Source organism: Drosophila grimshawi, unplaced genomic scaffold (genome assembly GCF_018153295.1).
Source record: "Drosophila grimshawi isolate 15287-2541.00 unplaced genomic scaffold, ASM1815329v1 contig_848, whole genome shotgun sequence".
NCBI lineage: Eukaryota > Metazoa > Arthropoda > Insecta > Diptera > Drosophilidae > Drosophila > Drosophila grimshawi.
This window is the reverse complement of record NW_025063692.1, coordinates 2,521,121-2,548,783: the sequence shown is the minus strand read 5'-3', so window position 1 is coordinate 2,548,783 and position 27,663 is coordinate 2,521,121. Positions and strand designations below refer to the sequence as shown.

At 40.5% G+C, this 27,663-nt stretch overlaps 1 protein-coding gene across 2 annotated transcripts; it reads right to left on the bottom strand.

The window, feature by feature from the left end:
- Positions 1-8: 8 nt before the first annotated feature.
- LOC6569360 (disheveled-associated activator of morphogenesis 1) lies at positions 9-27,663 on the bottom strand. Of its 2 annotated transcripts, XM_032741316.1 has the most exons (12): positions 27,563-27,663; positions 6,711-7,087; positions 6,319-6,662; positions 6,008-6,246; positions 3,556-4,527; positions 3,319-3,496; positions 2,549-3,247; positions 2,278-2,483; positions 2,049-2,188; positions 1,826-1,987; positions 1,595-1,758; positions 9-1,511 (listed from the first exon to the last, which is right to left on the bottom strand). In XM_032741316.1, the coding sequence occupies exons 1-12, from the start codon at positions 27,608-27,610 to the stop codon at positions 586-588; spliced, it is 4,455 nt and encodes a 1,484-aa protein (XP_032597207.1). In that variant the 5' UTR covers positions 27,611-27,663; the 3' UTR covers positions 9-585. The 2 variants fall into 2 exon arrangements, with proteins under 2 accessions (XP_032597207.1, XP_032597206.1); XM_032741315.2 differs by lacking the exons at positions 6,711-7,087; positions 27,563-27,663 and having other exon boundaries at positions 25-1,511; positions 6,008-6,322.

Genomic DNA, 27,663 nt, shown 5'->3' with positions numbered 1-27,663 from the left:
TTGTTAAGTTTTTTTTTTTTTTTTTTTTGGTTTTTTTGTTTTTCCTTTTGTTTTCTGAGCATATTCAAAATTTGTAACGTCTTTCGTTTCATGCTTAATTCTTTATGGAGCACTATTTATATATATATAATATATGTTTAGAGTTAAGTTTTATAGTTAAATCAATTTTTCTTGCAATAATACAAATACAATTTGGGAAGGTACGCTACAATCGGTTTTCTTTCTTTGTTTTTTCTTTTTATAACATTTTTGTTTTTGTTTTGTTTGTTGTTTTATTTTACAAATTAAGTGTAATATTTTTGCATTTCATTTTTGTTAAGAATTTGGTTTGACGCGTTTCAGTTATAAATGTAAGTGTGCACATTACATTCAAATACATTAGTGTTGTTACAAGAATAAAACAAAAATGAGACATGCAATAGCAGACAACAATATATAAAAGGTGGAGAGGGGAAATACTAGCGCGCAACAGAAAAAGGGGGAACATTTTGATGACTACAATAATAGGTGAGAGTAGCAGCTACAAATAATGTAGTTCCTGCGGGAACACGTGACCAGGCCTCGTCCTCGTCCTCGCCTCACATTTTACTGCCGTCTCACGGTTCGCTCGCGCTCGCGACCGCTCTCCTCGCGCTGCAGGCTGCCGTGGCGTGGCGGCGATGTTTGACCACCGCTGCCAGCGGCGCCGGCGCCGACTGAACCGTTGAGAACGCGCGCCTTGCGCGACCGCTTAAACTTGGCCATGTCCTCGCCAAAGACATCGCCGGTGCGCAGCGCCGAGATCAGATCATCGAACTCGCCCTTGTTGTCGCCCTTCGCATTCGAATCGCAACCGGGGGCGGCATTGCCGCTGCCATTGCTTGAGGATTTGAGGCCCAGATTGCGGGCGACGCTGCTCATAAGGCCGGTTTTGTTTTTGCGCTCGATGGTGCGCTTCTTGAGCTCCGCCTCCTGTTTGGCGCGCTTCTCCTCCTCCTCCTGGCGACGACGGAAGCTCTCGTTGTCGTTTCGCGCTTCGCCGAATGCGGCCAGAAATGAATCGAAGATGCCAAAGAACTCGTCCGGCTGCAGCACAGAGCCATCCTCGCCAAAGAGGCGCACGGCGCGATCAAAGCGCGTCTTCATATCCTGGAATTTATCCTCGAGCTCGGCAAAACGGACCGAGGCCTGCGCATGGAACTCTCGCATCACGGGCAAAAAGCGATCGCCTTGCTGTGCGGGTCCCGAGCTCCGATGGAACTCAATCTCACGGGCGACATCCGCCAGGCCTGTGCGCAGCATCTGTATATCCTTATCCATCTCGCCGAGCGACACCTTGGACGCCTCCCGCACATGCGGTATATCATCCTCCAGCTTCAACAGGTCCTTGAACTTCTTCTCAATCACCTGGACGAGGTAGTGGAGCAGCGTTGTTCCCTTCGCCGCACTCGATTTGGTGTCCGCCAGACGATTCAGCGACGCCAGCCTAAATCCAGACGCATTTCCCCGTGCTCCACGATTCATATAGTTGCCTGCAAAATGTACATTTCACATCATAGTCCCGGCAAATAATAATATATATATACATATGTATATATATATAGGTTAATCTTACCCAAAGCCAGCACCAATTCGAGCAGCTTGCGCAGTCGTCGGGAGCGGGCAACTTCGCGGGATGCCTCCATGACGCTGGTAATGCGCGGAATGAGGTCATTCACTGTCAACATGAAGCGCTTCTTGTAGTGCAAGCTCTTCAACCGCTGCTCATAATGTGGTATCCTAAATGGGAGCAAGTATGAATAACACAATAAATGACGAGCCATACTACTAAATGCAATTGACTCACTTTGAAATCTCGTAGAGAAAACGATCCGCACGTGCCAGCGACTCAATGTCCTCGCTATGCTCGTCCAGCAAAGCACGCTCCTCCGCCGAGGGCGTAAACTTCAGCAGCTGCTCAACCATGTCCAGTGCCAGCTGCTCATTGCTATCCATCGAGAGTATAGCTCTAAGAAACACAACACAAAATTAGTTTCACTTTCGATTGTTGATTTGGATTAATTACTCACTTGGATATTTCCATGTCGCTCATCTTCAGTTTGCTCAATAGAATTGTGCAGTTCTGCGCTCGACGCCCATCAATGACGGAGAGCACCTTCTGCTTGTTCTTGCCCGTCACGCGCAAATCCTCATAGGAGCCGTCGGTCGCCTGAATCGCGCCAAGAAAACAAAATGAATTTAGCGAATCTGAGGCTCCCACTTTCTCTCTCTCGATCGCTCTCTCAAGCGTCGACTTACCGAGACGCCATTCTTCTGATAGGCCGAGAACAGCTTATCGATGGACTCGAGCTCCATGTTGTTGTAGAGTTTGCTCTCGTCCAGCTCGCTCCAGACGGTTCCTTGTAGTTTGGCATCGGGCAGCTTGGACCAGTTGAAGCTCTTTAGGGGATTCGCTGGCTGTGGCACGTTCTTCTTTGGCAACTCCACTTTGGGTGGTGCTGGTGCTGGTATCATTACACACACACATATATATATATATATAGAGATTCAAATTTGTGGCTGAGCTTACCCATTGCTGGCGCCATGTTAGGCGGCGGCGGTGGGGCGCCGGGACAGGGTGGCGGTGGTGGCGGCAGCATCGCTGGTGCCATGGGTGGCGGAGGCGGTGGCACCGTCTTCAACATGGGCGGCGGCGGTGGCGGCGGCGAAACGGCGCCATTGCATCCAGTTAGGCCGGCGACCTTCTGGTCATCGGGTATGCTACCCTCGGTGACGAGCCGTTCGAGCCGGGCGCGCTCCTGCTGTTCGCTTTGGAGGCGATGCTGTAGATCCTCGGCCTTCATCTCGGCGGTCTGGGCGCGCTGCACCGCTTGCGAGTGCTGGGCGGACTCCTTTTCGAGACGTTCGCGCATGCGCGCCAAGCCGGTCTCCAGATCCTCCTTCTCCTGCATGCGCAAGTCGAGCTCCTGCTCCTTTTTGGCCAGACGCGACTGCACCTCGAAGTTCTCGCGCTCCAGCTCATCGGCACGCTTGCGCGCCTGCGTCAGCTGCTCCTCCTTGACCAGCAGACGCACCAACTTGCTAACATCGATCTGAAGCGGCGCCACATCCGGATCGTGCACGTGCGACTCGCTGGCCAGCTTCAACTGCTTGCCGGGATCATCGGGATCCGAGATGAGGTCGCTGCTCGGCCGCTGCTCCACCTGCAGCACAATCTGCTGCACCACGCGATCGATCAGCAGCCAGTGCTCCGTGCAGTGGCCCGTATCTGGCAAGCAATCAGCAATTTCGATTAGAATTCGATGGCCAACAAATTAGAAGAATAATTATAAGACTTACAGGGCAGGAGAAGCATGTGCTGCAGCAGGGATAGCATGTGGGGGTAGGCGGGCGAGTGGCTCAGCTTGCGGCGCAGCAGCTCAAACATGGAACCGGCGCTCTTCGTGTCCACATGCTCCTCATTGAAGCGGCGAGCGAACTCCTTCTCATCCTCGGCGCGCACCATTTCAAAGAAGTCCTACGCAAAGATTGGTAAGAAATAGAGTTATGGATATATATACCAATCGATATACTCACCAGATGCCTGTCGAGTGTCTCATTCTCGTGGGTGCGCAGCTTATCGATGACGGGCTGAATGCCGAGCATGAGGAACTCATAGCGCAGATGCAGTCGGAACTCGAGATTCTCCTGGCCGGGCCCGTAATTGAGCACGGCGTTCACAAAGGACATCAGCGCCGTTTTGAGATTCACATTGTCCCTGTACGCATACGTGGAGCGATCCAGATCATTGACAATGCTCTGGAAGCGTGTGCGCTCCGTTGCAAATTCCTGAAAATGCAGCATTGCCTGGAGCACCTTTCGATGCCCGCCGGGCACCAGGCAGACGGCGCCCAGTATCTCCAATGCGGAGATCTTCGTTCGTATATTGTCCGCGGCAAGGGATCGAGCAATCGTATCAATCGCCGTCGGATGGGCGAGCACATGGGCGCGTCCCATCGAGTTGTTCATCAGCGCCTTGATGCAACCAATGAGGCTGGTGTGCAGCGAACTGTTCGCCACCCGTATATCCAATTGCAGCAATAGATTCAACAATGCCGGCAGCCCGTCCAGCTCAACGAAGCGCAGCACAAAGCTGTGCGTTGAGGTGCGCAGCGCCGTCTTTAATGCATCGACAAATGCGGCATGGTTGTCCATGCGGTTGCTCAGCTCGTGGCTGGGCGAATCCTCTGGCGAGAGCGAGACGTGCACAACCAGATCCTTGAGTCGTTCAATATAATGCTCGGCGGTGGGTGGCTGTGTTATCGCCGCGGGTCCATCGGGTCCATCTGGCGCATCCAGTGGCAGTTTGCGCGAACAATAGATTTGCCATTTCTTTTGCGCCGGCAGACTGAGCATCGCCTCCTTGTTGGGCGCCGTCAGATCCAGCTCCTCGACAAGCTCCGCAAACTTGGAGTCCAGCTCATCCACCGATGGCATCGGCTGTGTCGGCGTCAACGTTTGCAGCGTGAACGCACCCTCCACCACACAAATCTCCGGCGGCTCATCATCCTGCATGGAAGCGAAACAAAACGTGGCAACAATTAACAATTAGCAGCAACAAATATTAAATTGCCATTGTAAAACGAGGTGCTCAAGCGCTACGCGGACCCAGCTACTGTTCCTCCCCCTCATCCGCCTCCTCCTCCACCTGCTGCTCATGCAACAGCAAAAAAAAAATGGAGGCGTTAACAGTGCATGTCCATTTACAAATAGACAAACAAACAAACAAACAAACACAGCGAGAGCTCTGCCCATTGCCCAACCTTGTCCGATTGCATTGAAATGGAAATTAAAAGTTTGTAATCGATCCATATAAAAACAGAAAATGAAGGGGCACAGTTTAGCCAGTGGGAGTTGGAGTAGCTATCGGTTCCACTTGTGATTCCACACACACACACACACACATATTATATTCTTTTGCGCTTTGCAGTTCTAATTCGAATCTAATGCAATTGCTGATGCTTAATCCTATATATTTTGAAAGCTTGTCAGACTTGTTTAGTTGACATTTACTAAATAAATAAATAAATAAATAAATAAATAATCCAGGGATTTTCGAGCAGTTGAATTTAAGTTGAACAACTACTTAAGTATTCCAATTCTTGTTGAGATATTTCAATTTTGTGGATGGGGCTCAGAAGAGGGCACAGTAGATCAGTGCAGGTAACCCAATTATGATTAATAATATAATAATGGCCAACATCATAACTAACATAACTATAAAAAACTTACATCTATCATCAATCTTTCTCTCTGTCTCTATCTGTATGCTTGTTAGTCTTCCCTGAGCCACTTTCCACTACATTTTACATTGACAATCTGTGCAATCTGTGCATGTTCTAGAACCATTTTCAAGCGACTTTCAGCATCGTTTAACAATTTACTAACTGTATTCGAGCACAGGTTATGTTGAGTTACCTTAGCTAGGCAGCTACAGCACAATTCTCGCCCGATATCATCACATATAGCTCAACTGCTCAACTTCTTGTTTGTTTCACTCTACACTAGGAAAAAAACCGACTTCTAAAACTGAACACGATGCGGCATCTTTTTCAAATAGGAACTGCTTTAATTTACTTAAAAGTTACAAATTTGGGAATAACGAAAAAATAAAGAAAAGTATAAATCTGCTCTTCGTTCTGGAGTCTAGAATTTTGGGGATTTTAATGCGCTTTTTTTCTGAGTGTAAATCTATAGCTTTAATTTTTTTGGTTTTTGTTTTTGTCACTTATGCAATTTCGTGCACAATTTGAGACGAGGAAAATCGTTGACTCGAATTACAGAGACAAACAGACAGAGAGACAGAGCGACAGACAGACAGAGCGACAGACAGACAAGTGGGTCAGGCGGAGATATGTGGGGAGCAGCAATTGTTAAGCTATGTTAACAATTGGCACGTGACTTTAGCTGGATTTTGGCCCCTTTTTGGCCACACGATAAAATGTGTGTGTGTGTGTGTGTTGCCCCGATTGGTGGCAAGTGTGCTTACCTTGAAGCAGCCACACCAGCCACGTCGGCCCCGAAAGACTGGCATCTTCTTCTTCTGCTGCTGTCGATAGTGCTTCTGCAGTGGCGTCTCGCTGGCGGCCGCCTGCGACTTCTTGAAGCTAACAACGCTGCCCTCGTCAACGTCCTCCTTGCTCAGCCCAAAAGGATAACCAAATGTGTAGCCTAAGATATTATGGGTGTAAAATGAATTGGACCCGTTGCCCAAACTGTTGCCTTCATCTGCATGTTCAATGCCCAACTGTGACTGGCCGTTGCTGCTGCTGTTGCTGTTGTTGCTGTTGTTACTGTTACTGTTGCTGCTGCTGCTGCTGCTGCTGTTGTTGCCGTTGCTGTTGTTGCTGCTGCCACCGCCGTACTGATTCCAGTAGCGATATAAGCTATTGATACAGCTGAAATCACTTAGAATGCTCTTCCAGTGCTCAAAATCGAAACGTTCCTGAAAATTTGCTGAACTGGTGTCGCTGGCATTGCCGTTTGGGCGACTATTGCTGGTGCTGTTGATGCAACTGTTGCTGCTGCCGCTGCTGTGACTATTGAGCGTTAATGTGGCAGTGCTTGCGTGGCTTAAATCACTGCAGCTATTCAAACTGGTGATAGATATTAAGCTATTGTTGTTGTTGTTGTTGCTGCTGCTTCTGATATTGCCGCTGTTGCTGTTATTTTTATTGTTGTAGCTATTGAGCACTATGTTGCTGCTATTGCTGCTGCTGCTGCTGTTGCTATTGCTGGGGCTGTTGTCACTGGTAATTGTTATCTTCGTTACACCCGCTGAGATGCTGGTTGTGGCAGCTGCTGTTGCTGTTGCTCCTCCTCCTGCTGCTGCTGCTGCTGATGATGATGATGTTGTTACTCCTACTGTTGCTGTTGCTGGTGTTGCTGCATTGATTGTTATGCAGCTGCTATTGTTGCTGTTGCTTGTTACTTTTGCTGTTGCTGCTGCTGCTGCTGCATTAATTTTGGGCTTCTCTAGTGTGCTCTCCGGCGTTGTTTGCAATATTTCCGTATTGGTGCTGTGCGTATCCGGCTCATTAATGCAAACAATGGGACACGATTGTAGCTTCTGCAATAATAAGAAAAAGAAACGAATTTCTGTCAGTTGTAGTTGGAATATATATATATATATATATATATATATATATATATATATATATATTAACAGATCATAAGCCGCTGTATTATTAAGCATTCTTGGCAAACCCCTCCTTCCTTCCGCGTGTGCTGCGCTTGGCTGGCCGCGTGAATGGTTTGGTTGAAGCCAACAATCTGACAGGGCCGAGGTGTCTGGCCAGACAAATGGCTGTCAACTCGCATGCCAAGGCAAAGAGACAAATGCAATTGCATTCAATTCATTGCTAGCGACAGTTGGCTCAGCCTACAACAATGCGTGCTATACTCTAAAAACCCGATGTGATCAGAGTCTACTGCTTTTTGTGTACATTGACCTATTACAGCTGAGACTATTGATTACGACCATGTTGATGGAGGTGCAACATAAACCAGCTAATCATGTTAAACCGGAACTAGCAGAATCAAGTCATTATCATCTGAAGTATTGGGTTTCGTTAATCTAATCAAAAGACAACAATTATATATATCATATATAATTATCATCAAGTTGAATAAGTTTCGAAATGCTGAATTGCTCAAGACTTTAAATTGCAATAAGCAATAAATAAATGAAAATAAATCCATATTCTTCGCATTTTATATTTTATTAATATTTTATTATATTTTTAATATTATTTTCGATGACTGTAAATCATAATATTCGTACTAACCCAAAAATAAACTAATTTTGGCAAATGTTCGATTTTCAATGATTTGTTATTAAATAAAAAAATGAAAAGATTGGGAAAATTTATATTTATAGCTATGAGTGAATTGAAATATTTAACTCTTTCTAAATTGTAATTAATTATTTAGAGTATTTGCTTGGCGTTTGGTTCTAGACAGGACAGGGGTACACAACACACACTTTTATACCTGACATATTATGCATGGTCTAATCGAGCTGAGATTTGTGGATTTTGTCTCGTGGGTTTTGGTTGGGTTTCGTTATTGTTCGGCGCGTGGGCAAAAAGTAAGGTAGAGGAAAAATGTATAACTCTGGCTGTTGTTTTGCTCTTGTTTTGCTGTTGTTTTCCAGCTGTCATAAATGTCTGACAATTGTCGGGCAATGCATTTTGACATGTGTTGAGAATTGCATATATTGTGGAACGGATCAAACGAATTATATTCAGGTAATGCGTGTGTGGGCCAAAAGCCCAAACTCCAACTAGAATGGGAATGGAAATGGAAATGGAAATCAGCAGTGAAAATGGATTTGGGTTTGGATATACGAGTATGTATGGGCTATGGGTATATAGCTATGGGAATGGGAATGGGAATGGGAATTCACGCGCTCTTTGTTTGCCTTAGCCTTATACATTTTTCACTCAATTAGCGATGCGAAAATTGTTGTTATGTAAAATGCAAAATGCAAAATGCATAAAATGTAAATGTAACACAACAATCGTATCAAAATCAAATCTATGCTAATTCATATTTAATGCTACATAATAATATTAATATGTAATGGGAGTATTATTTATGTGGAGCACTCATTGTGTTGGATAACCATCAGACAGCAGTTCCAAGCGATTGGCCACATGTCAACATGCAATCGTTCAAGCAACATCGTCTTGCAACATCCATTAACCATTAACCAGCTGCCAGTCAACTTGGTGTTTTTTTCTTCTGTTTTTTGCTGTTTTTGTTGTTGCTTTTTTGCTCAATTAAGTTAAGTAACTTTCGGGCGACTGCTTTCTAGCATTCTCTAGTTGGGCACCTACTAACCTAGCTCCCAGCTGAGCAGCAGAGCAGCCAATACACAACTGGCAACGTCGCTGGGCCCAGCGACTTGCAGTTGAGGCAGTTGCAAGCTGCAAGTTGCACGACTCTCGCCCCAGTTGCCAACTCAACGCCAACTGTCGTCGCTCTGTTGTCGTTGTCGTCGCAGACATCAGATAGCAACAAGCGCAACAACACACAGCAAATCAGGTCAATGCTTCAGCATCGGCTTAGAACTGAGCTGTGCTGAGCTGAGCTGAGCTTAGCGTTGTTGTTAGCTCATTTGCCTCATAGGCCGACAATTTGGCCACTCAATGTATGTGGGCGTCAGTCATGTTGCGTCGTCGATAACTTGGCAATCGACTAATTAAAAACTACCTCATTTTTCCTTTGTCATTTGAGCAATAATATTTTGTTTTGTTTTGATTTTGATTTTGTGTTGATTTTGTTTGGCCTGCGAGCGTGGGACCTAATTAAGCGTTACGGCCAAATTGCTGTCCATCAGTTGACCATAAACAGTGAGGGGGCCCGCTTATTTGGCCACCATTTAGGCAGTATTTCGAGGCAGTATGTGTTTGCTCATTAGAAGGGTCAACAGACAAAAAGCGAATAAGGTTTGCGCAATTTCAAATACCTCTAATGAATAGTTTCACTCTGCAAATAAGCTGAACACTTTGGTGTGCTCCAGCAGCAAGCCCAAGCCCTCAAAAGCAATATACTCTACCTCGGTAGATGGCTGCAAGTTAAGTAGAAGATCGCTAGCCGTATTTTATGCTGAATCTAAATGGATTCAATGGCAGTATTAAGTTTGAGCAAGTTAGCTAAATATCTCTTTATAAGAAAAACTACAACCTAAATGATTAACAGGGCCTAGTTCTTGTGCAATACTTAAGAACTTGGTGTTTCTGCTTTTAATTACTTAAGTTTCAAGTCGTTTTGTGTAAATACAATTTTTGATTTATGCGATTCGATTTTATATATTCCCTTTTAAATATGTACATACTAATGCATTTCCTAGTTATTAAGTTGGTTGCAATCAATCAATATAAATAAATATATGTTGTGCCCCTGTTGTCCTTGTTGTTGCAACCAATGGAATCTAGAGTCGTATCCACCGTGTCTACCACCCTACCACCCCCCACTGCAATTAAGTAATTTTCTGCATTGCACACAATGCTTAAAAATAAATAAATCAATTGTTTCTTTTTGTATATTGAATTGAGTGTGATTAGTCAATTAAAGTTGGCCTATAATGTGAATCGGAATTTGCCATTGAGGCATCGAGTGAGGCACCGAACCGAGTCTGTCTGTTGTCCTCTGTTGTCCGGACTCTGCACTCCGGACATTGGCGCCGGCATCGAATCGTAAGATCGCTAAATTTTCACACTTGTCTGACACGCCTCAAAACAGAGACAGAGAGAGAGAAAGAGAATGGGGATTGGGGAATGCGGGGGAGAAGGGATCGACCCCGAAGCAGTTCCGAGTACACCCACTCAGGCAGCCAGGCAGCCAGGCAGCAGGCAGCCAGGGTTGTCTCGATTGTCTCGTAATAACTTCATAAAGTGGGCGCCGAAAAGTGAAATGGAAATGAAAATGGGGAAAAAAAAACGATGGAAAATACTATGAAAATAAAATCGTAATCATGCAGGCGGCTGGCTGCTTGGCTGGCTGGGCAGGAAGTAAGAAGCAGGCGTTAACACATTAAGAGACACACATTTATACACACATATATATAAATATGTATATAAATATATATATATTTATGTGTAGGGGCTGCTGCTGGCAACGGCTCACATTTTGGCACCAAAAACAATGGGAACAAGCAGCGGCAACAATGCGACTGCCCTTAATATACAAGAGACTAACAATCAAGTGGCGCAAACGCGGCATGAAAATGAAAACTTGTTTTTCCGCATGCCAGGAAAAACGTACACATAAATATGTACTTCAATATGTATGCTGAAAGCACTGCGCCAACTACTGGTAGCTGCTCATGTTGCTACTGCTGCTGCTGTTGCTGCTGCTGCTGTGCTGATGTCGTTGTTGTTGTTGTTGTTGTCGCTACAACAATGTAAAACTTTTCCTTTTTCGAGTCGACTCGTTCATCAGCTGGCGACGTGTGTCTGTCGCTTGTCGTTTGTTGTTTGTCGTCTGTCGAGTTTTAAGCGCATCTTTACCCACATTTTATGCATTGCGACGTCACAACGTCACATCAAATGGCAATTGGTGCGTCAGGCAGGAGGCATCTGATTGAGCCGCTTAAAAAATACACACACACACACACACACACACACGCACACACACACCAGTTGGCCAGTGGCTGATGTGTGCATTTGTCAATCATACGCCGCATTGTGCAGCTTTCCTTATGGCAACATTAATGCGGGGAAGAGCTGACGGAACGAGCCAGGGGGTTGGGGATTCGGACTGGCAATTGGCCAATTGGCATTTTGGTGTTGTCGCACGATCCAAAAATAGTCATTACGACCAACTAACCAAAGCAGCAACTAACTAACTGTCTTTGCATCTGGCAATCTGACACTTAATTGCCAGCATTTTCAGCACATTTTCAGTGCATTTGTCAGCAAAAAATAGATAAAAAAAAAATAAGCCAAGATAAAAAAGGCAAGCGCTCTTTAATTGCATTTTGTCGGAATTTATATCCAGCAATTTGCAATTTACAATTGCTGAATGGACACCTTAAACTGCTGTAATTTCAATTGCGATGCAACTTTTAAGCTAATTTGCTAATTTGCAGCCTTAAAGCACTAGTCAAAAGTCAAAGTAATCATTATTAATTAAACAATGAAGACGAATATGATATAAATAATAAATAATGCGATATGTGGCAGCTAAGCTAGTCAACAGATGTTTACCAATTATAAACTTGACTCGATTATTGTGAAATATAATTAATCAAAAATCATAAACTGTATAAAATGTTTAAATTTCAAAAGTAAATTAAATCACTCAATAAATGGGCAGCATTTATTAAGTCAAGTCTCGTCTCTTTCTATAATTAAAATAGAATATTGTTCATATATATTGTATGTACATAAAACGATTTGTATATCGGAACTAATTAGCTTAGCTCAATAGCGGAAATGGTTATTAGTGAATGCATCTAAACAAAATTTCAAGTGCAAAAATGCTGCAAATTTTTCATTGCAATTGCATCTTTCTCATAATGACAACAACAATTGTTGCTGTCAACAGGTGAAGAGACTTTTGCATTAAAGTTGCCAAAGCGTTAAGCCAGCAACAATGTCTCCGCCCCCTCCCCCCCTTCCACACCTTTCTTTAGCTCAATCCACACATCATCAAAATGCGGAACCAGCTGCTAAAAAGAAAACTATGAAAATAGTAAAGAAAACAACAACAAAAACTATCGTTAAAAACTATCGTATATCTAATTGCACAGCAGCAGCATAAAACATAAGACAATAAATTTGTTGTTGCTTATATTATTTGTATTATGATGTGGCTATTTGGTTTCATATAGATATATATATATATATATATATGCAACCAGAGACAAACAACCACAACAGTAACAACAAGTAACAACAACAATTGGCGCTGGACCGTGATGAAGGTGCTGTAAGGTGTTGTTTACATGCAACAATAGCAACAACAACTGCCACAATAAAAACCGAACTCAAATTAAAGTCGAAAAAAAAAAAACAAAAGTAAAGGTAAGCCGAAATCGAAATCAAAATCGAAATCAAAATCGAAATCGAGGCATGCGGGTGTTAAAATTATTACACAAGTCAATTACCCTCATCCTCCGTCTCTCTGCTACTTCTGAAGACCCACCCACCCCCTCCCGCTCCGTCCCTCCCTTGCCACCTGCTGACCAACTATGCAATACAAAGCGATCCGAATTAGCCTGATCTCAAGTTTCAATCTCAGTTTCAGTTGTGCATGTTGGTCTCGAAAATGGGCGACTGGCAACGGTTCCTATAATATCCTATACGAACATAAAAAGAGCCTGCAACTTTGAAGAAATGTATAGCATTTGTAGATCGATGTAAGAACTCAACTCCTTTCCAAAAGCCAAGCAAGTTTTGGTGTAGATCAAATTCAAATTCAATCAGACATGGAAATTGGCAAATAATTATTGCGATTATATTAATTATATTAATTTTTAAAATTAATACAAATATAAAAATCAACTTAATAACAATTGCTTAAGTCGCTTAATTGCTTTGATAAGTTCAACTTATTAATAGAAAATTTGACTTGGATTTCAATATTTATATTTTATATTAATTTATGCTAAATATTTGTATATATCTGTGGCAGTTTAACCTCATTAGTTCTATTTATCTATTTATGTATTTATACAAATTATCATTTGATGTCATTTTGAACTATTTGGCATATTTGGGAGACAGCACTTAGTCGATGCTTGGCAAAATGATATCAAATGGGAATGGATTTAGCTAGGGCCTTAAGATATTTGGGTGGCTTATCAAATGTTTGCTCAGACAGACTGGAGAGATACACTCGCAATCTTAACTCGATATTTTGACGTTCTAAATGCCAAAACAGAATACTGAAAGTATCGCACACACAGCACACATAAACTACATCCAAATGCGATTTATGTGGCTCTTAACTGCTTTTGGCCTGTGTCTGAGGTGTCAAGTACTTGTCGAATGGCTCAATATCTGTATCTGTGGGCTCGAGTTCTGGCTAACAACTTTGGGCCGTTTTAGTTTAAAGCTGTGGTGAGTTAGCTACTTGGAGCGACATTTACGATCGTCGAATGGGTTATCTAAGTACCATTTGATATTTAACCAAATAGGCGTCGGACAGGCTCAAGAATTTATGGCTGGCTGCAGCGATTTGAGAGCTGCGAATTGCGAATTGCGAATTGATTGGGTGCAGCTCCACATTTAAATGAGCTAAAAGCATTTTTTTGTTTTGGGCCAGGTCATTTTGGTGCATTCGTTAAATGCCACAACGCGACACTTGCCCAAGAGTTCATGAAAAATTGAAATTGTGGCACAAAGATTTGCGTTTCGCATGGCTGATCTCATCTCCTGGCCCCCAGGCAATAAACACTGGACACAACTTTCACTTGGATAAATTTGTCGTTGTTACTGTTGCTGTTGCTGTTGTTGTCGCTGTTGTTGTCATTTCTGCTGGCCTTTGGGTTGTGATTTGGATACATAGCTCTGCATGGTGGCCCATTGTGTGGCTGACTCCACCAATCTACCACCTGCGCCTTTTAAGGCAAACGCATTCGTCACGGCAGCAACAGTAATAATAACAACAGCAACGGCAACAAATTGCCATTATATGCGCTCATTTGTAATCATCATCATCATCAACAACAACAGCGATCCAAAGATCATCATCGACATTATCATCTTCATGCTCAAACTCCTCATCAGCGTTGTAAACGAGCCAGGGAACAAGCTAAACTGTTGCCAAAGTGTTTTAAATTATTATTTTAAGTAAATTTTATGAAAATAATTACAAGAAATGAGTTGGCAAATTGCTGTCACATTTTTGTGTGGCATGTATCCCCATCAAAAAAATGCAAACAGAAAAAAAAACATATTTAAAAAAAAGAGCAAAACGTTGAAAGAAATGAAATCAAAAGTAGAAGGCAAACTGTACTGTGTACGACTAATAGATACTCTGTAGAACAAAACACAATAAAATATTCTATTATTTCGGATACATATTTTTTCGTGACTAGAAAAACCTTTTATAATCTTAATTAATTTGTTATGTTTTTAAAGAGTATAAGTTTCATCATTGCTGATTATCTGAAATATTTTTCAATGGTCTCAACATAATTACAATGTCAAGGCAACCGCAATCAGCTATAATAATTATTTCACAGGGTATACAAAGCCAAAAGCCAAATCTTTAAGAAGTCAAATGCAGAGAAATAAATATACCAGTAGATGCGAGATGTGCATAGATTTGTGTTTATAGTTCAAAGATCTACAAACAATTTGATATGCATTGAAATTTTGATGATGAAGTCATTTGAGATGAGGAATCAGCTTAAAAGCCACCAAATTGAAAACTTGACCCGCGTCAAAAGATTTATGGCGGCACTGAGAGGTCGAGGGAGGCAGATGGGGGCTGAGCGCCATTCCCATTTGAATGTTTTGGTGGTTTTTAGTCTTTGGATTTTTGGATTTTTGAATTGTATTTTGGCATTTTTCTTGTGCACTTTTTAGCTGTTGTTGCTGTTGATGTTGCTGACATTTAAAGTTTAAGAGGCCAGAGCGCCAGAGCACCAGAGTTATGGCTACAGCCGCAACAAGTGCTGTGAGGCAAAAGAATTGTGTACAGTTATTATGCATATATTTGGATAGTATACAGTGTATATATATATATATATATAGCTTAAATCATAATTAACGATTGCCATTAGGCTAAATTGTTTAAATGGAGCTGGCTACAATAATTAGCAGAAGGCCCAAGTGGCATCAACCTTCGGCTGCATACGGAAGAACTTGAAAAACGTGGCAAGGAAAACATGTCCGAAAACTGGAAGCGAAAACTTAGCAACCACTTGGCAAAATGCAACAAAGGAAGTTAGTGTTCCGGAGACTTTTACTTTAAATGATCTTCCACAGCAGCAGCATATATCATATATAGCAATCTAAATGGCAATTAATTATTATTTTAACACATTTTTCATGTTTGTTTTTGTTGTTGTTGTTGCTGTTGTTGCTTATGCATGTTTCTCTAATGAGCTCATTGTAGGGTATACTCGTGTGTGTATGCAGAACTCGTTTCTGTCTTTAGCTGCATAACTCATAAATAACCTGGCGCATTGTCATGTCTTAGTTTCATCCACCCTCATCCCCCTTGCCAATAGCAGCTGGCAGCCTCCCTCGTTGTACGCCCCCAACTTGGTTGCACCAGTTCAGAGTATTCGAAACATGTTTTTAATGCAATAACTAACTAAGTATCTAGGCATATCAAAAGATACATAAATGTATCTTAAAGATACGCGCTGCACAAAGACTTCAACTCCAGCTTAAGCGGCGTTTAGCGTGTGTTGTTGTTGTTGTTTTTGCTGTAATTGTATTTATTTGTTATTTTTTTATAATTTTTTTCTAGCTTTTTGTTTCATTTTCATCATGACATTTATTCCGCATTCTTGCAACTTGATTTAGGCTTGGTGTTGTTACTCTTGTTGCCATTGCTGGTGTCGCGGGTTCAGAGAGTCTGGCTAAAACTTAGCTATAACTATAGCTTTAGCTATAAGTACAGCTCTAGCTCTGAATCTGGCTCTGAATCTGGCTCTGGCTCTGGCACTGGCTCTGGCTCTGGCACTGGCTCTGGCTCAGTTGCAGTCATCGTGTGCACTTTGCTTTTGTTGCCGCACAGCTCACCAAATGCATCGATAAAATCGTGCAAAATACTGTGGCATGTTTTGAATACCCTGTAACCCAAGATAATTGCGTAGCAGACACTTACGACACTCACCGACCAGCGACATTTTTGCTCATAATATATATTTCTTACCCCTATTATTATATTATTACTAGCATATTTGGATGTTCATTTCTGTCAGGGATAAAGATGTCAATTTTGATAATCTATAATTTCTACACATTGTTAAACTAACTTGAAATTGATGCTCTTCCAATCGAACAACTAATTCAAGGATATTTACTAGACGAGCATTCGTCGTTAACGCATTCCTACATGCGTTTTGTCTTTCCACATTTTGCTGCTTTTAATTACACCATTTTTTTTGGCTCTTGCTGACAAAAAACTATTCAATTTTAACTTAACGTTTCATTATTGCACAACGGCATCCACATTCTTGTTTAAATCATCAAAGCATCATTCCATATGTCTTTCAATGTCACTCAGTGAATAACTTTTTCATGTCCTCCAGGGTCACTTTAGGCCAAACGTAGTCTCATTTAGAATGTAGCTTTACTATATATAAAAAGCTTAAACAAAATCGTGTGTGTGTGTTTTTTTTTGGTCAAATAAAGCCCACTTGGCACGTGATCTGAGCATTGAACTTGTATATAATAGTGAAGCTTTGTTATCTAGGCTTCTTCATGAGCAGCAACATAATTATTATCATCATCGTGGCATTGCAGAAAAATCCCATTTGAATGTCACGTATCTGTATCTGTTTGAATGCATTGGCCTTTTTTGTGACTTCAAGCCAACGGCCGTGCTTTGTGATTTTGTGATTTTGTTATTTTGTTATTTTCTTTCTCTTGCTTCTTTCTTGTTCCAATCGCCAATCAACGATGAAAGCGCTCAAATCAAATGAAATTAAATGCTACAACATCAAGTCAGCACCTCAACGACTCTCAACCTCAACTGTATCTGTGCAACAACCTCAAGTCAAGTGGGGTTTCTTTTCTCCAACTCTCCACCTCTCTCTGTCTCTCTCTCTCTCTCTTTCTCTACGTCTTGATCTTTTTGCGTTATTTGCCTTGGTGATTACCACAGCGGCTATGCTTTGTGTCAGGCCAAATGACTTCTGACACTCTCTTATATTGTTTTAGTATCTTAGCACTTTCAATGATTGGAGCATTACACTCCACGAACAATCTGATCAAATTGAGTCTGATGAATTGAGAAAATGCGAAGAAATCCGCAAATTATTATTGAATAGAGCAAATACATTTTTAAACCATGCTCGACTTGTGTTTAGGTTTCTACTATATGCAGAAAAAAATAAATAAAATTTAATCATTTTGTCAAGCTCACCCATTTCTTGCAGTGTACAAGTGTGAGTAGAAATTGTCATTGAATACCTTTTAGTTTAGGCGAAAACTTTTACTTTACTGGCAGTGGAAAATTTGCACGCTTGAAATTGCCTGTTTTACTTTTTTACCATCTTTTATCAATTTGTAAAATGTCATTCGAGTTGTGGGCGTGTCATTTACACAATTAAGGGCGGCATTTGGCACTTGGCACTTGGCACTTGGCATTGTTTTACATGTGTTTTTTGTTTTCTGCATTTTTGAAATTTTTATGGGGCTTACGTAAACAAAGTCGAGACTGAGAGCTGAGCTTTAGTTTCAGCTTCGACTTGGGCTTGGGCTTGGACTTGACCAGCGTTGAGCTGAGCTGAGCTGAGCCAAGCGGGGCAGGCAGACAACAACAACAATAACAACAAAAACGACAACAACAACAACAAGAGCAACAGCAATTGTTGTGCAATTTATCTTTATTTAATTGAACTTTTACTTTCGTCTCGATGATGATGATGATGATGTTGTTGTTGTTGTTTTTGCTGCTGCTGTTGCCGTGAACGCGTTTCATAAATTGCAAATAATTTTTCAGCCAAAATCAACTTGCAAAGTGGAAAGAAAAGAAGCAGAAAAAAAGTAGTGGACACGGGTTGGATCATAAATACATATATGCATAAATATATATAAATATATTTATATATAAATATATCTATAAATATATCTATAAATATATGCGTATGTGTTTGTGTCTGTATATATGCTAATCCGGTAAATCAATTGATGTGCGCCGCGGGCGCTTATAAAAATCGATATAAATTATTAATTCAAAACAATGCAAAGCAAATCAACAAAAAATACCGAGGGGGAAGAGGCGTTAACAAAAGGCAGCTTCAATAAGCGGAAAAGAAAAGTTTAAGAAAAGTGCCAAACACCAAAAAAACAAGTTTCATTTGTTCGAACTTCTTTTTTTTTCGGTGGTATTTCATTTTTTATTTTTTTTCTTTTATTATGTATTTATGTATTTCTTTTTTTTTTTGTGTGTGTTCAGTTTATAATATGCTTTGGCCATTTAATTGACTAAACGAGACGCATTGTTGTGCGGCTCCGCAGGGTTCAATTGGCCTTTAATTGAGCGGCACTCGGATAAAACTGATTATGAGATCATTTTCACTCACAAATGCGATACTTATTACGATTAAGCACACTTTTTTCTATACCAAAGTGACAATCAAGTTTGTGTTCCAAGTCTTTTGTTTGGCTTCTTGCATTTTTTGTGGAGCTAATTCGGAGAGATAAGACCTATATATAAATGGAGCTTATTATTGAAGCATAAATTGGCGTAAGCGATCATTAATTAAGTTATTTTGATCTGAACACGCTATGAAAAAGAATTTCTAAACATGGAACTCCCCTATTGTGATTGATGGATATATGGTATACCAGGCACTGCCAATGAAAAGCTAGCCACAAATGTTTACTATGCAGAATACTGGCGACTCTATCATGATTATAGTCTAGTCTCCTTTTAAGGTAAACTACAATGCACTTTCCGCATCTCTCTCAAAGTCGAAATGAGACCACTCGCCATTGAGTCTATGTCTCTGTCACTATTATCTCAGTTGCATTAGTTGTAGTTTCTATTTTCTGTTTCACCACAGGCAAGGTCTTTGAAATATGAAATCTGAAACTCGAGCGCAATTAATCATACAACAAGCGTTGCTAATGATACGCCGACTACTACTACAACTACGACTACAACTACAACTACAACCACATGATGAGTAATACACACATACAAACATAACAACAGCATGAGAAATGAGCACTTTATGAGTGTTTTCACAGTTACGTCGAGAAGAAGCAGGATACACCGATTTTAGGGGCATCAACTTCACAGAGCTGCGACCAATTGCAACACTTTTTAAATGTAATGCTGATTGCTGGCAAACCAAAAAAAAAAAAAACTACAACACCGATAAAGAGAAGAAGAAGCTAAGTGGGTTCAAGTTGCAGAGAAAGAGTTTTCCTGCGGTGCAAGCAGAAGAAGAGGGGCACAATAACAGCGATTGCATTAACTTATCCGCCTCCTCCTTATCATATACTATGTGGTAAGCATGTTGTTCGGCTTGTAAAACATTGAAGAAGACATCTACGATCACATCGTGTATATATATGTATATCATATTTTGCCATTATCCCGGCACTATTGAGAGCAGGTTATCGAGTCAGTAGCGATGTGAGTAAAGTATCGATATCTGATCAGCAGAAAGACGCAAGAAGCGCAATAAAATTCAATTCATTATCAATAAGCACAAACATACGAATGTATATCGTTAAATTACATTTGAATAAAATAAATGTATAATATAATATGTACTATATCCATGTATATATATGGTCAACATCAATAGCCAATAGCTTTTTGACGGATCGATAATCGAATTAAGATGTCAGCAGGTGAGTTTCTTTCCATTTTTGCAAGGGTATCTGAACTTCGTCGTTTCAAAATAATTTAAATAACTGTTCTTTCTAACAGCAAAATGTCAGTTTACACACACACACACACACATACACATATATACACAAAGAGGCTCCCATCCATTAGCCCTCAGCTCCTTTAAACCACAACAGCCTCCATTTATAGTTACAGCTGCTAAGCTGGGGCACCTGCCGCAATTTTCAAGGTGTCGATAAAGTTGATGATAATCACGCTGACGATGATGTTGATGGTGATGATGATCGGGTCGATGATGATGAAGTTGTTGTTGCCAGCAACAACAGCAGTAGAAAGCCAAAGCCGTCAAGTGTCTTGACCCTCATTAATTCAAGTAAGCCGCGAGTTGAATTCGCGAAAAAAAAACGGTTTCAGTTTCAGTTGGGAGTTGGTTGATTTTGATTTTTTTTTTTTTTCTTTTTCTTCTTTCTTATTTTAGTTGAGGGGAGGAGGATGTGGGGAGGGGGGGGGGGGGGCAGTTTTCTTGGTGGCGGTGTGCAATTAACATAAGTAATTTATTTAAATTCAATTTTGATTTCATTTGCTTTTTGGCTTCTTGACGGCTGTTTTCACTTTCGTTCGGCATCCGAAAATTCCAAGCATCCGGCCAAGTGTTGGCAACCAGTTTACGGCCCGATCTCTCGGACCAGGCCCGGTCTGACTGACTGCCCGCTTACCACGATTATTGTGATTATTGGCCCGGCTAAGAGTCGCGCTGCGCGAAACCTCAAAACACACACAAATTGAAAACGAAAGTGAAAATGTTTTAAAAGGCGCTGGCGACAAAAATGCAAGAAAAAGAAAAGGCCACCAAAGACAAGACCCAAACGTATAAAAAGAGTAGAGAAGAGAAGAAGGCGAAGAAGCTAAACATAAAGCAGAAGATTGCATAGATCGTGCTGGCCACGATCAATGCTGTAAATTAAGTTGGCGATTTCATATATATATATTTTCACAGTTGCTGGTTGTTGCTGTTGCTGTTGCTGTTGCTGTTAGGTGAAATCAGCTTGGCCTCTCTTCACTTCGCATCCATTCTGTGCATTTCCATTTTCATGTGCATCTTTGTCTAACATCTGACTGACTGTTGACACACACACACACACACACACACACACGCACACAGTTACAGCTGAAGAAAATGGTAGACACGCCTCCTGGCGTGCAACTTTTACCGCATGCTTTTGGCAATTTTTTGATATTTGAAGGCCAGCAGGTTAGATGAATTGACCCCACAGCCAAACGGGCGGGTTGGATTGTAACTGTTGTTACTGGCATTCCAATCAATCACGATACCATTTTGTCTCTTTATTTCTGTTTTTTTTTTTGTTTCTTTTTCAAATTGAATGTGCTCTTTTTGCAACGCATTAAACTGTGACCCAGTGGCAATAAAATATCACAAATGGTGAGTACTGACATCAAATGTGGTCAAAAAGTCGACCAAGGTTGGGTAGAAAATTGAACTTTTTACGATGAAATGGGTTAGAAGACATCCATAAAAAAAATGCAATTGCACAAATTGCAAATGCAGCATTAATTTAGAGGACCAGAGTAGTAATCCTGACAAGCTCAGCAACTTTCCCAATTGTGAAAAACTCGCAAAAGTTGAGCGGCAATTGCACAAAACGAAAATAAATGTTGAATTACGTTTTGCATGTTCAGATTTAACCTATAACAAAGTAATCAAAAAAATTAATAATGCATGCAAGTGTTGCATGAAGAGATTAACTACGTATTCGTTAGTTGCAGTTGCAGTTGCATCTTTGGCTTACATTTGGAATGCGGCGATAACTAGTTACTGTTGTTGGGGAAACAAGTTATGCAGAAACTATACTTGCCACAGCAACGGGAATAGCCATAAAACACTTGAATGAACTTTGATACACGCTCCAAAACAAGACTGAGAAACCAACAGCAAAAAGTCAAAGAATTACCTCCGATGTGACATGTGTTCGACTAGCAGTTACCCTTTATAGTCAGTTTCCAATTGATAAACCATTAAATATTTTGACATGTTTCTTTTAATCCATATTAGTCCATAGTCCAACAAACTTCACAAGTTTTGCTTAAAATTTGGTGTTTTCAATAAAAAATCAACTTTACAAAAACAAATATAATTTTGTTTTGAAATTTACTTATTTCTTTTGCTTAGCCATAGCTATATAAAACGAATTCCGATTTCCATATCCGACCTTTTATTCTGGTTACAATTAATCTGAACTTTTAGTGCAAGATAATCACTTAAACATTAAGCATTATATTTTATTCTTATTATACTGCACTGCTCTTTTATTATGCACATTTCTATCAGCAACACTCACTCGTTATCAGTTCAAGAGCAAAACAGAACTGTTTGCAAGCAGTTTAGCAACCAAGTAACTAAATTTATTATACACAATAACAAAATAATAATAAGGAAACCTTGTGATTAGTGTTTGTTGATTTGCATGACACTGTGTTGAACACATCTCAAGTGCAACTCAAGAGCAACTCAAGAAAGAAAGAAAACTCTGAAACTGCTTATCAGCCCAAGCACTTGTGCAAATAAAAAACATTCAACAGAAGATACAAAACTACGCGATGCCATCAAACTGTATTTTTTGGTCTTTTTTTCCAGTTGTGTTGCCCAAGATATATATTTTGATGAGCCTAATATTATTGCTACACTTTTCATAAATAGTTGTACATGAAACTCAACAGGCTACTGCTAGTCGAGGGAGTATTGCCAGCAGATACCCTGTGTTTAGCTAAGGCTTAAGCTTAAGGTTTTCAAAGACATTCAGAGCAAATGAAGTCACTTGACATATTTTCTGAAATGAGCTCATATCGCAGTTGAATATAATATATTTCATAAGTAAAATTGCTGAGATAAATGAGAACACATAGACTCTGACTCTATATATATATATATATATATTTATACATATGTATGTCATTCAAACTGGCAGCTGTCAACTCACCCACCACCCCCATTCTCGCGCTGTCTCTGTGTGGCAAGAAAGTAGCAATGATTAAGTGTGTTTAACAAAACTTGCAGCAGCATGCAAATCAGAGGCAGGAAATTAATATTACAACTTTTTAACAGCGTTGTCAAATGTTCGATGCATTTTTTCTCTGTTTTTCTGTTTTTTTTTCTTTTTTTTTTTGCTTTCTGCATTTTCAACGGCTGTGTTTTGTTTTTGGACATGTATGTTCGAGTTTGGATTTTCAATTTTTAGTTTTAGTTTTCGTTTTGGTTTGCTTTTCAATTCATTAGCATTACATGGCTTCCGTATTTGGCACCGCCGGCCATAGGCCCCCATAGCGCGTTGGCCAACAGGCCGGCCTACAATATGGGTCAGAGTCGCACCATAAATGGGCTTCAGGCTGGCCAGGCAGTCAAAGCATTTTACAGCTATACTCAACTCAACTTGGCCTGAACCCCCAAACGACGAGGAGAAATATTTTGCTAAATCAGCCATCATTTTGGGATCGGGTAACAAAAACACAAACACAAACACACAAAAAACATTCGCTGGGAAGCGATGCGAGTTCGACATTGCCTCAAGTTGATTTTCTTTTTGCGGTTTCTCGAATTGCTCACCCCTTACCCCTTTCCCCGCCCCTCCCCCCAATACCACCCGCTTCCATGAGTCGCGCCTTACGCAATCAGCTGCCTCTTAGAATGGGCACCAAGTCAATTGATTTGTTTTTGCTTATCAATAGATAGAGAGCAGCGCTCGTAACATCTCCAGCCTAGGTCTATGATGGATGAGGAAGCGCGATTGATCTAAGAGTAGAGTATTTCTCATTGGCATTGGCGGTTTGTCTTTGGTTACACACACACATACACACACACACACACACACACACACACCAAACAGATACCTATCAAAATGGCAAAGTGTGCATAATGCAGCTAAATGCGCATTAAAATGCTTGTCTCAGCTGAGCGATTTATGTGTGGATAGATCCCATAATTTAAGTGGTTTTCATAAGATAAAACGTAAGTTAGTCCATTGAATACCTTATTAGGAGTTGGCTAACTATATCAATAGCTGTGTACTCTGCTTATTCTCCATATTTATTCAATTTAAAACACTTTGCTTATTGAATTATGTTGCTTTCGAATTCATCTACAACGTCTTCTGGCTGCCTTAGCTTGTTTTATTTAATTAACAGACACATTTATCCGTTACAAAATTCTTGAAACTTTGGCAACATGTTCAAGTTTTTTGCGCTTAAAAAATATGTAAAAGTTGATGTTCTTAACTACAACTATCATTTTGGGTTTAATACTCTTTTTAATGGGTTTTTTATGTTAATTTTGCTGTTCACAAATTATATATATATATATATATATATATATATATATCTATAATACATTTAGCATTTAGTTACAAATTGCAAAAGTTGCTGCTGGGGCGCTACAGCTGAACTGCACTTTATGCACATAGATACACATATATTATTATACATAATTAGTAAATGCAGTTTAAGCCAACTTCCTAGTGGCTAACAGACATTTCTGAGGGCGTGTTAACGTTGTGCCACGCACTTGACACTTTGTTATCCAATTAATTGCATTTGTTGCATTCACATTTTCAACTGTGAGCATTATAAAAATATGCTCGTAATTAGCCAAAACTGCCTCACCTTCGACGGCGATCAGCGTGCAATCAGCGACCAGCGACCAGCAACCTGTTAGCCTGGCTAACTGCCTAACTGCCTAGCTGCCTAACTGCCTAACTGACTGAGTGACTGAGTGACTGGTTGACGGACTGGTTGACTGCCTGCTGGCAGTCTCGAGTGCATGTCGCCCACTTGAGGCGAAGAGGAGTACTGCATTATAGGTGTTTGCAGTATGGAGTATGCAGTATGCTTTTGGCCTAGTAACTCATCGTTTTAACTGGTTCTCGTTACGAGTTTGGGTGTTAATTTCAATGCTTGGCCAATTGCATAACATGATTTTAGATGTCTGTGTATGTGTATTGTGTGTATGTATATTTTTCAACAAAAATTTGATGACTTAACTGCAGTGTCTATCAGCTTGGATGCTTGTCTGATGAAGCGCTGCTGCGACTGTGGCTGCTGCACATGTTAACGGCATTTGCAAATGCCCCGTTGGCTGGCCACACGCACACGTTTGTTGCCTAAGTCATTCGTTTCATGACGTCAACTACCGCAATTTGTGCTAGAATTTAACACCCGTAATATAACCCCGTCCTCCTGCCTACGCTGGCTGCTTTCTCTCTCCTGCCTGCACATTTTGCATGTGAATTTCGATTGCATAAACGCATCCGTTACGAATACTGGTTGCTCCCCTCTCTCATCAAGTCTTCAACCACTCTTCCAACCCCAACCACAACCACATCTGCATCTTTCTCCGAATAACTGGTTCAACTGCCCCAAACCGACAAGTGGCCACTTAATGCTCATGTGACGTCAGCTCGGGCGGGTTCTAGACAGTTGCCAATAACTGGCATTGACCCACCGGCGATGATTATCAGATATTCAAGTATTTAAGCATTTTTCACAGATTCATTTGCGTTCTTAACTTGATCGTTAAGTTATTTCCAATTAGATTCGTTGTGTTTTATACACTTGCAGTTACAATCAACGATTATCTCAATTCATGCAAATCATGCATTATTTGTTATCGATTAGCAATTGAGTGGAAAACTGTAAGAACAGTTGATAAGCTAAGATTCGATACTGTTCCTGGATATCGTGAGGCCAAGTTTCTCATTAACTAACCTATTCAGTTGTCAATAAAGGAATAACATTAGATAGTTCATTCACTCACAGCTTACACTATGATCGATAAATTTATCGATTGTGCCATTTAGTTACTATCAAACTGTACTTAAAAACAAAACAACAACAATAAGACAAGACTTTTACACACATTTACTTAGTTTCAAAAGCGAATTCTTGATACGTGGATATGGATGTGTGGATGTGCCCGATAACTTATCGAGCATGCGCATTGGTCAATTGGGCAACTCTCACCCCACATTAACACACCATGAAAATTATTTATTAATTATTGTTGCATACAAATAGCAATACAAACAGTAAACAACAACATCGGCTACTAACTCTGGCTGCATAAAATTGTTAGCCACTTCTTTTGGACGTCGTTTATTATGCGGTGCGCAGCATTTCGTCAGTCATTCAATTGAGGCTCATTGAAGCAGCCACTTGTGCTCAACCACACACAACACACAACACACACACACACACACACATGCATATTCATCGTGTAGACCAAACACTTCATTTACAGCGCATTTCACTTTCATTTTGTGCGTTTTTTGTTGCTGTTGCTGTTGTTGTTGTTGTTGTTGTTGTTGGGCAGCGGCAATCAAAATTCGACGAGTGCTCGAATTTGAGCGATTGGAAAACTAAGCGCAAAAATTTCATTTTCAATTTATTGATGAGCTGACAGTCAGCACTGAATGCAAATGACAAATGAGCCGACTCATTTTCCCCCAATTGTCTCTCTATCGCTCTACGTCTCGCCTTTCCCCTCCCCTCCCGTTCCCCCTCCGCTGAATAGAAATCAGTTGAGTCAAACAAGAAGAATGTGAAACTAATGAAGACGCTGGAAACTCCACAAACAATCGGCAATCCATGGGAACTAAAGAACTCTCCGAGTGTCTAGCTAATTATATTTGCAACTAGTTGCAAATTTATTAGAGAAAATACGAAAAGAAAAACAGGACACGAAAAGTTTTGCGAATATGAAAACTACCATATTCAACGCTGAGATAAAAATGTATGGAACTAAGCACAAGCTGATTTAATTAAAGAGGCTGAAGATTCAATTGCCGCTTCATGAACTCCAAATATATTTAGAAGAGTTCAATTACAAATGTAATAGAATCAACAATAAAGTAGAAAATATCTAGGAGATGAAAAGATCGAATAATTCTCAGACCTTATACACACTATTATATGGCGAAGAAGAAATTGTGAAATTAAGAAATCTCTGAAAACAGAATACTAATAAGAACACTTGGGAACAAACTTTTGAATCTGAGCAGCTTTTGGAATATTTTACAACTGCAAACCAGCTAAAGTTCATATGAAATAAAATGTGCACATTAGCTATCTGGGACATAAGCAAAAATATCTATGGGAGGATATGAGAATCTATAGCGGGAGCATTTTAAAATAACTTTAAAATACACATATCAGATATAAAGTTAGACTCGAAAAGTAAATCAAACTTTATTTACTATAAAACAAGTTAGTTTTAAAAAGAACAAGCTGAAATCTTCAACAGATTTCGAATCATATTTAGCCAAAGAGTAAAGTCAACTTTCCAACTTCTCCAAACTATAAGTAAAGTCAAATTTAAACATGTTTCCAATGCTTGAATTCGAACTATTCTTGATTTATGTTCACTCTTGCAAGTGAATTGGATTAGTTAAGAGACCTTCGCATAGTAAAGGCAAAACTACTTTAAATTTTACCGGCTCATTTGGTAAATTTAGTATTGAATTGTTAACGTTTCACTCACCGTATTAATCTTCTCCATGAAGACACTCATTTGATTTTTCGCTGACATTCTCACAATTTGCTTCTACAACACTAATTAATAAATTTTTTATTTATTTACTT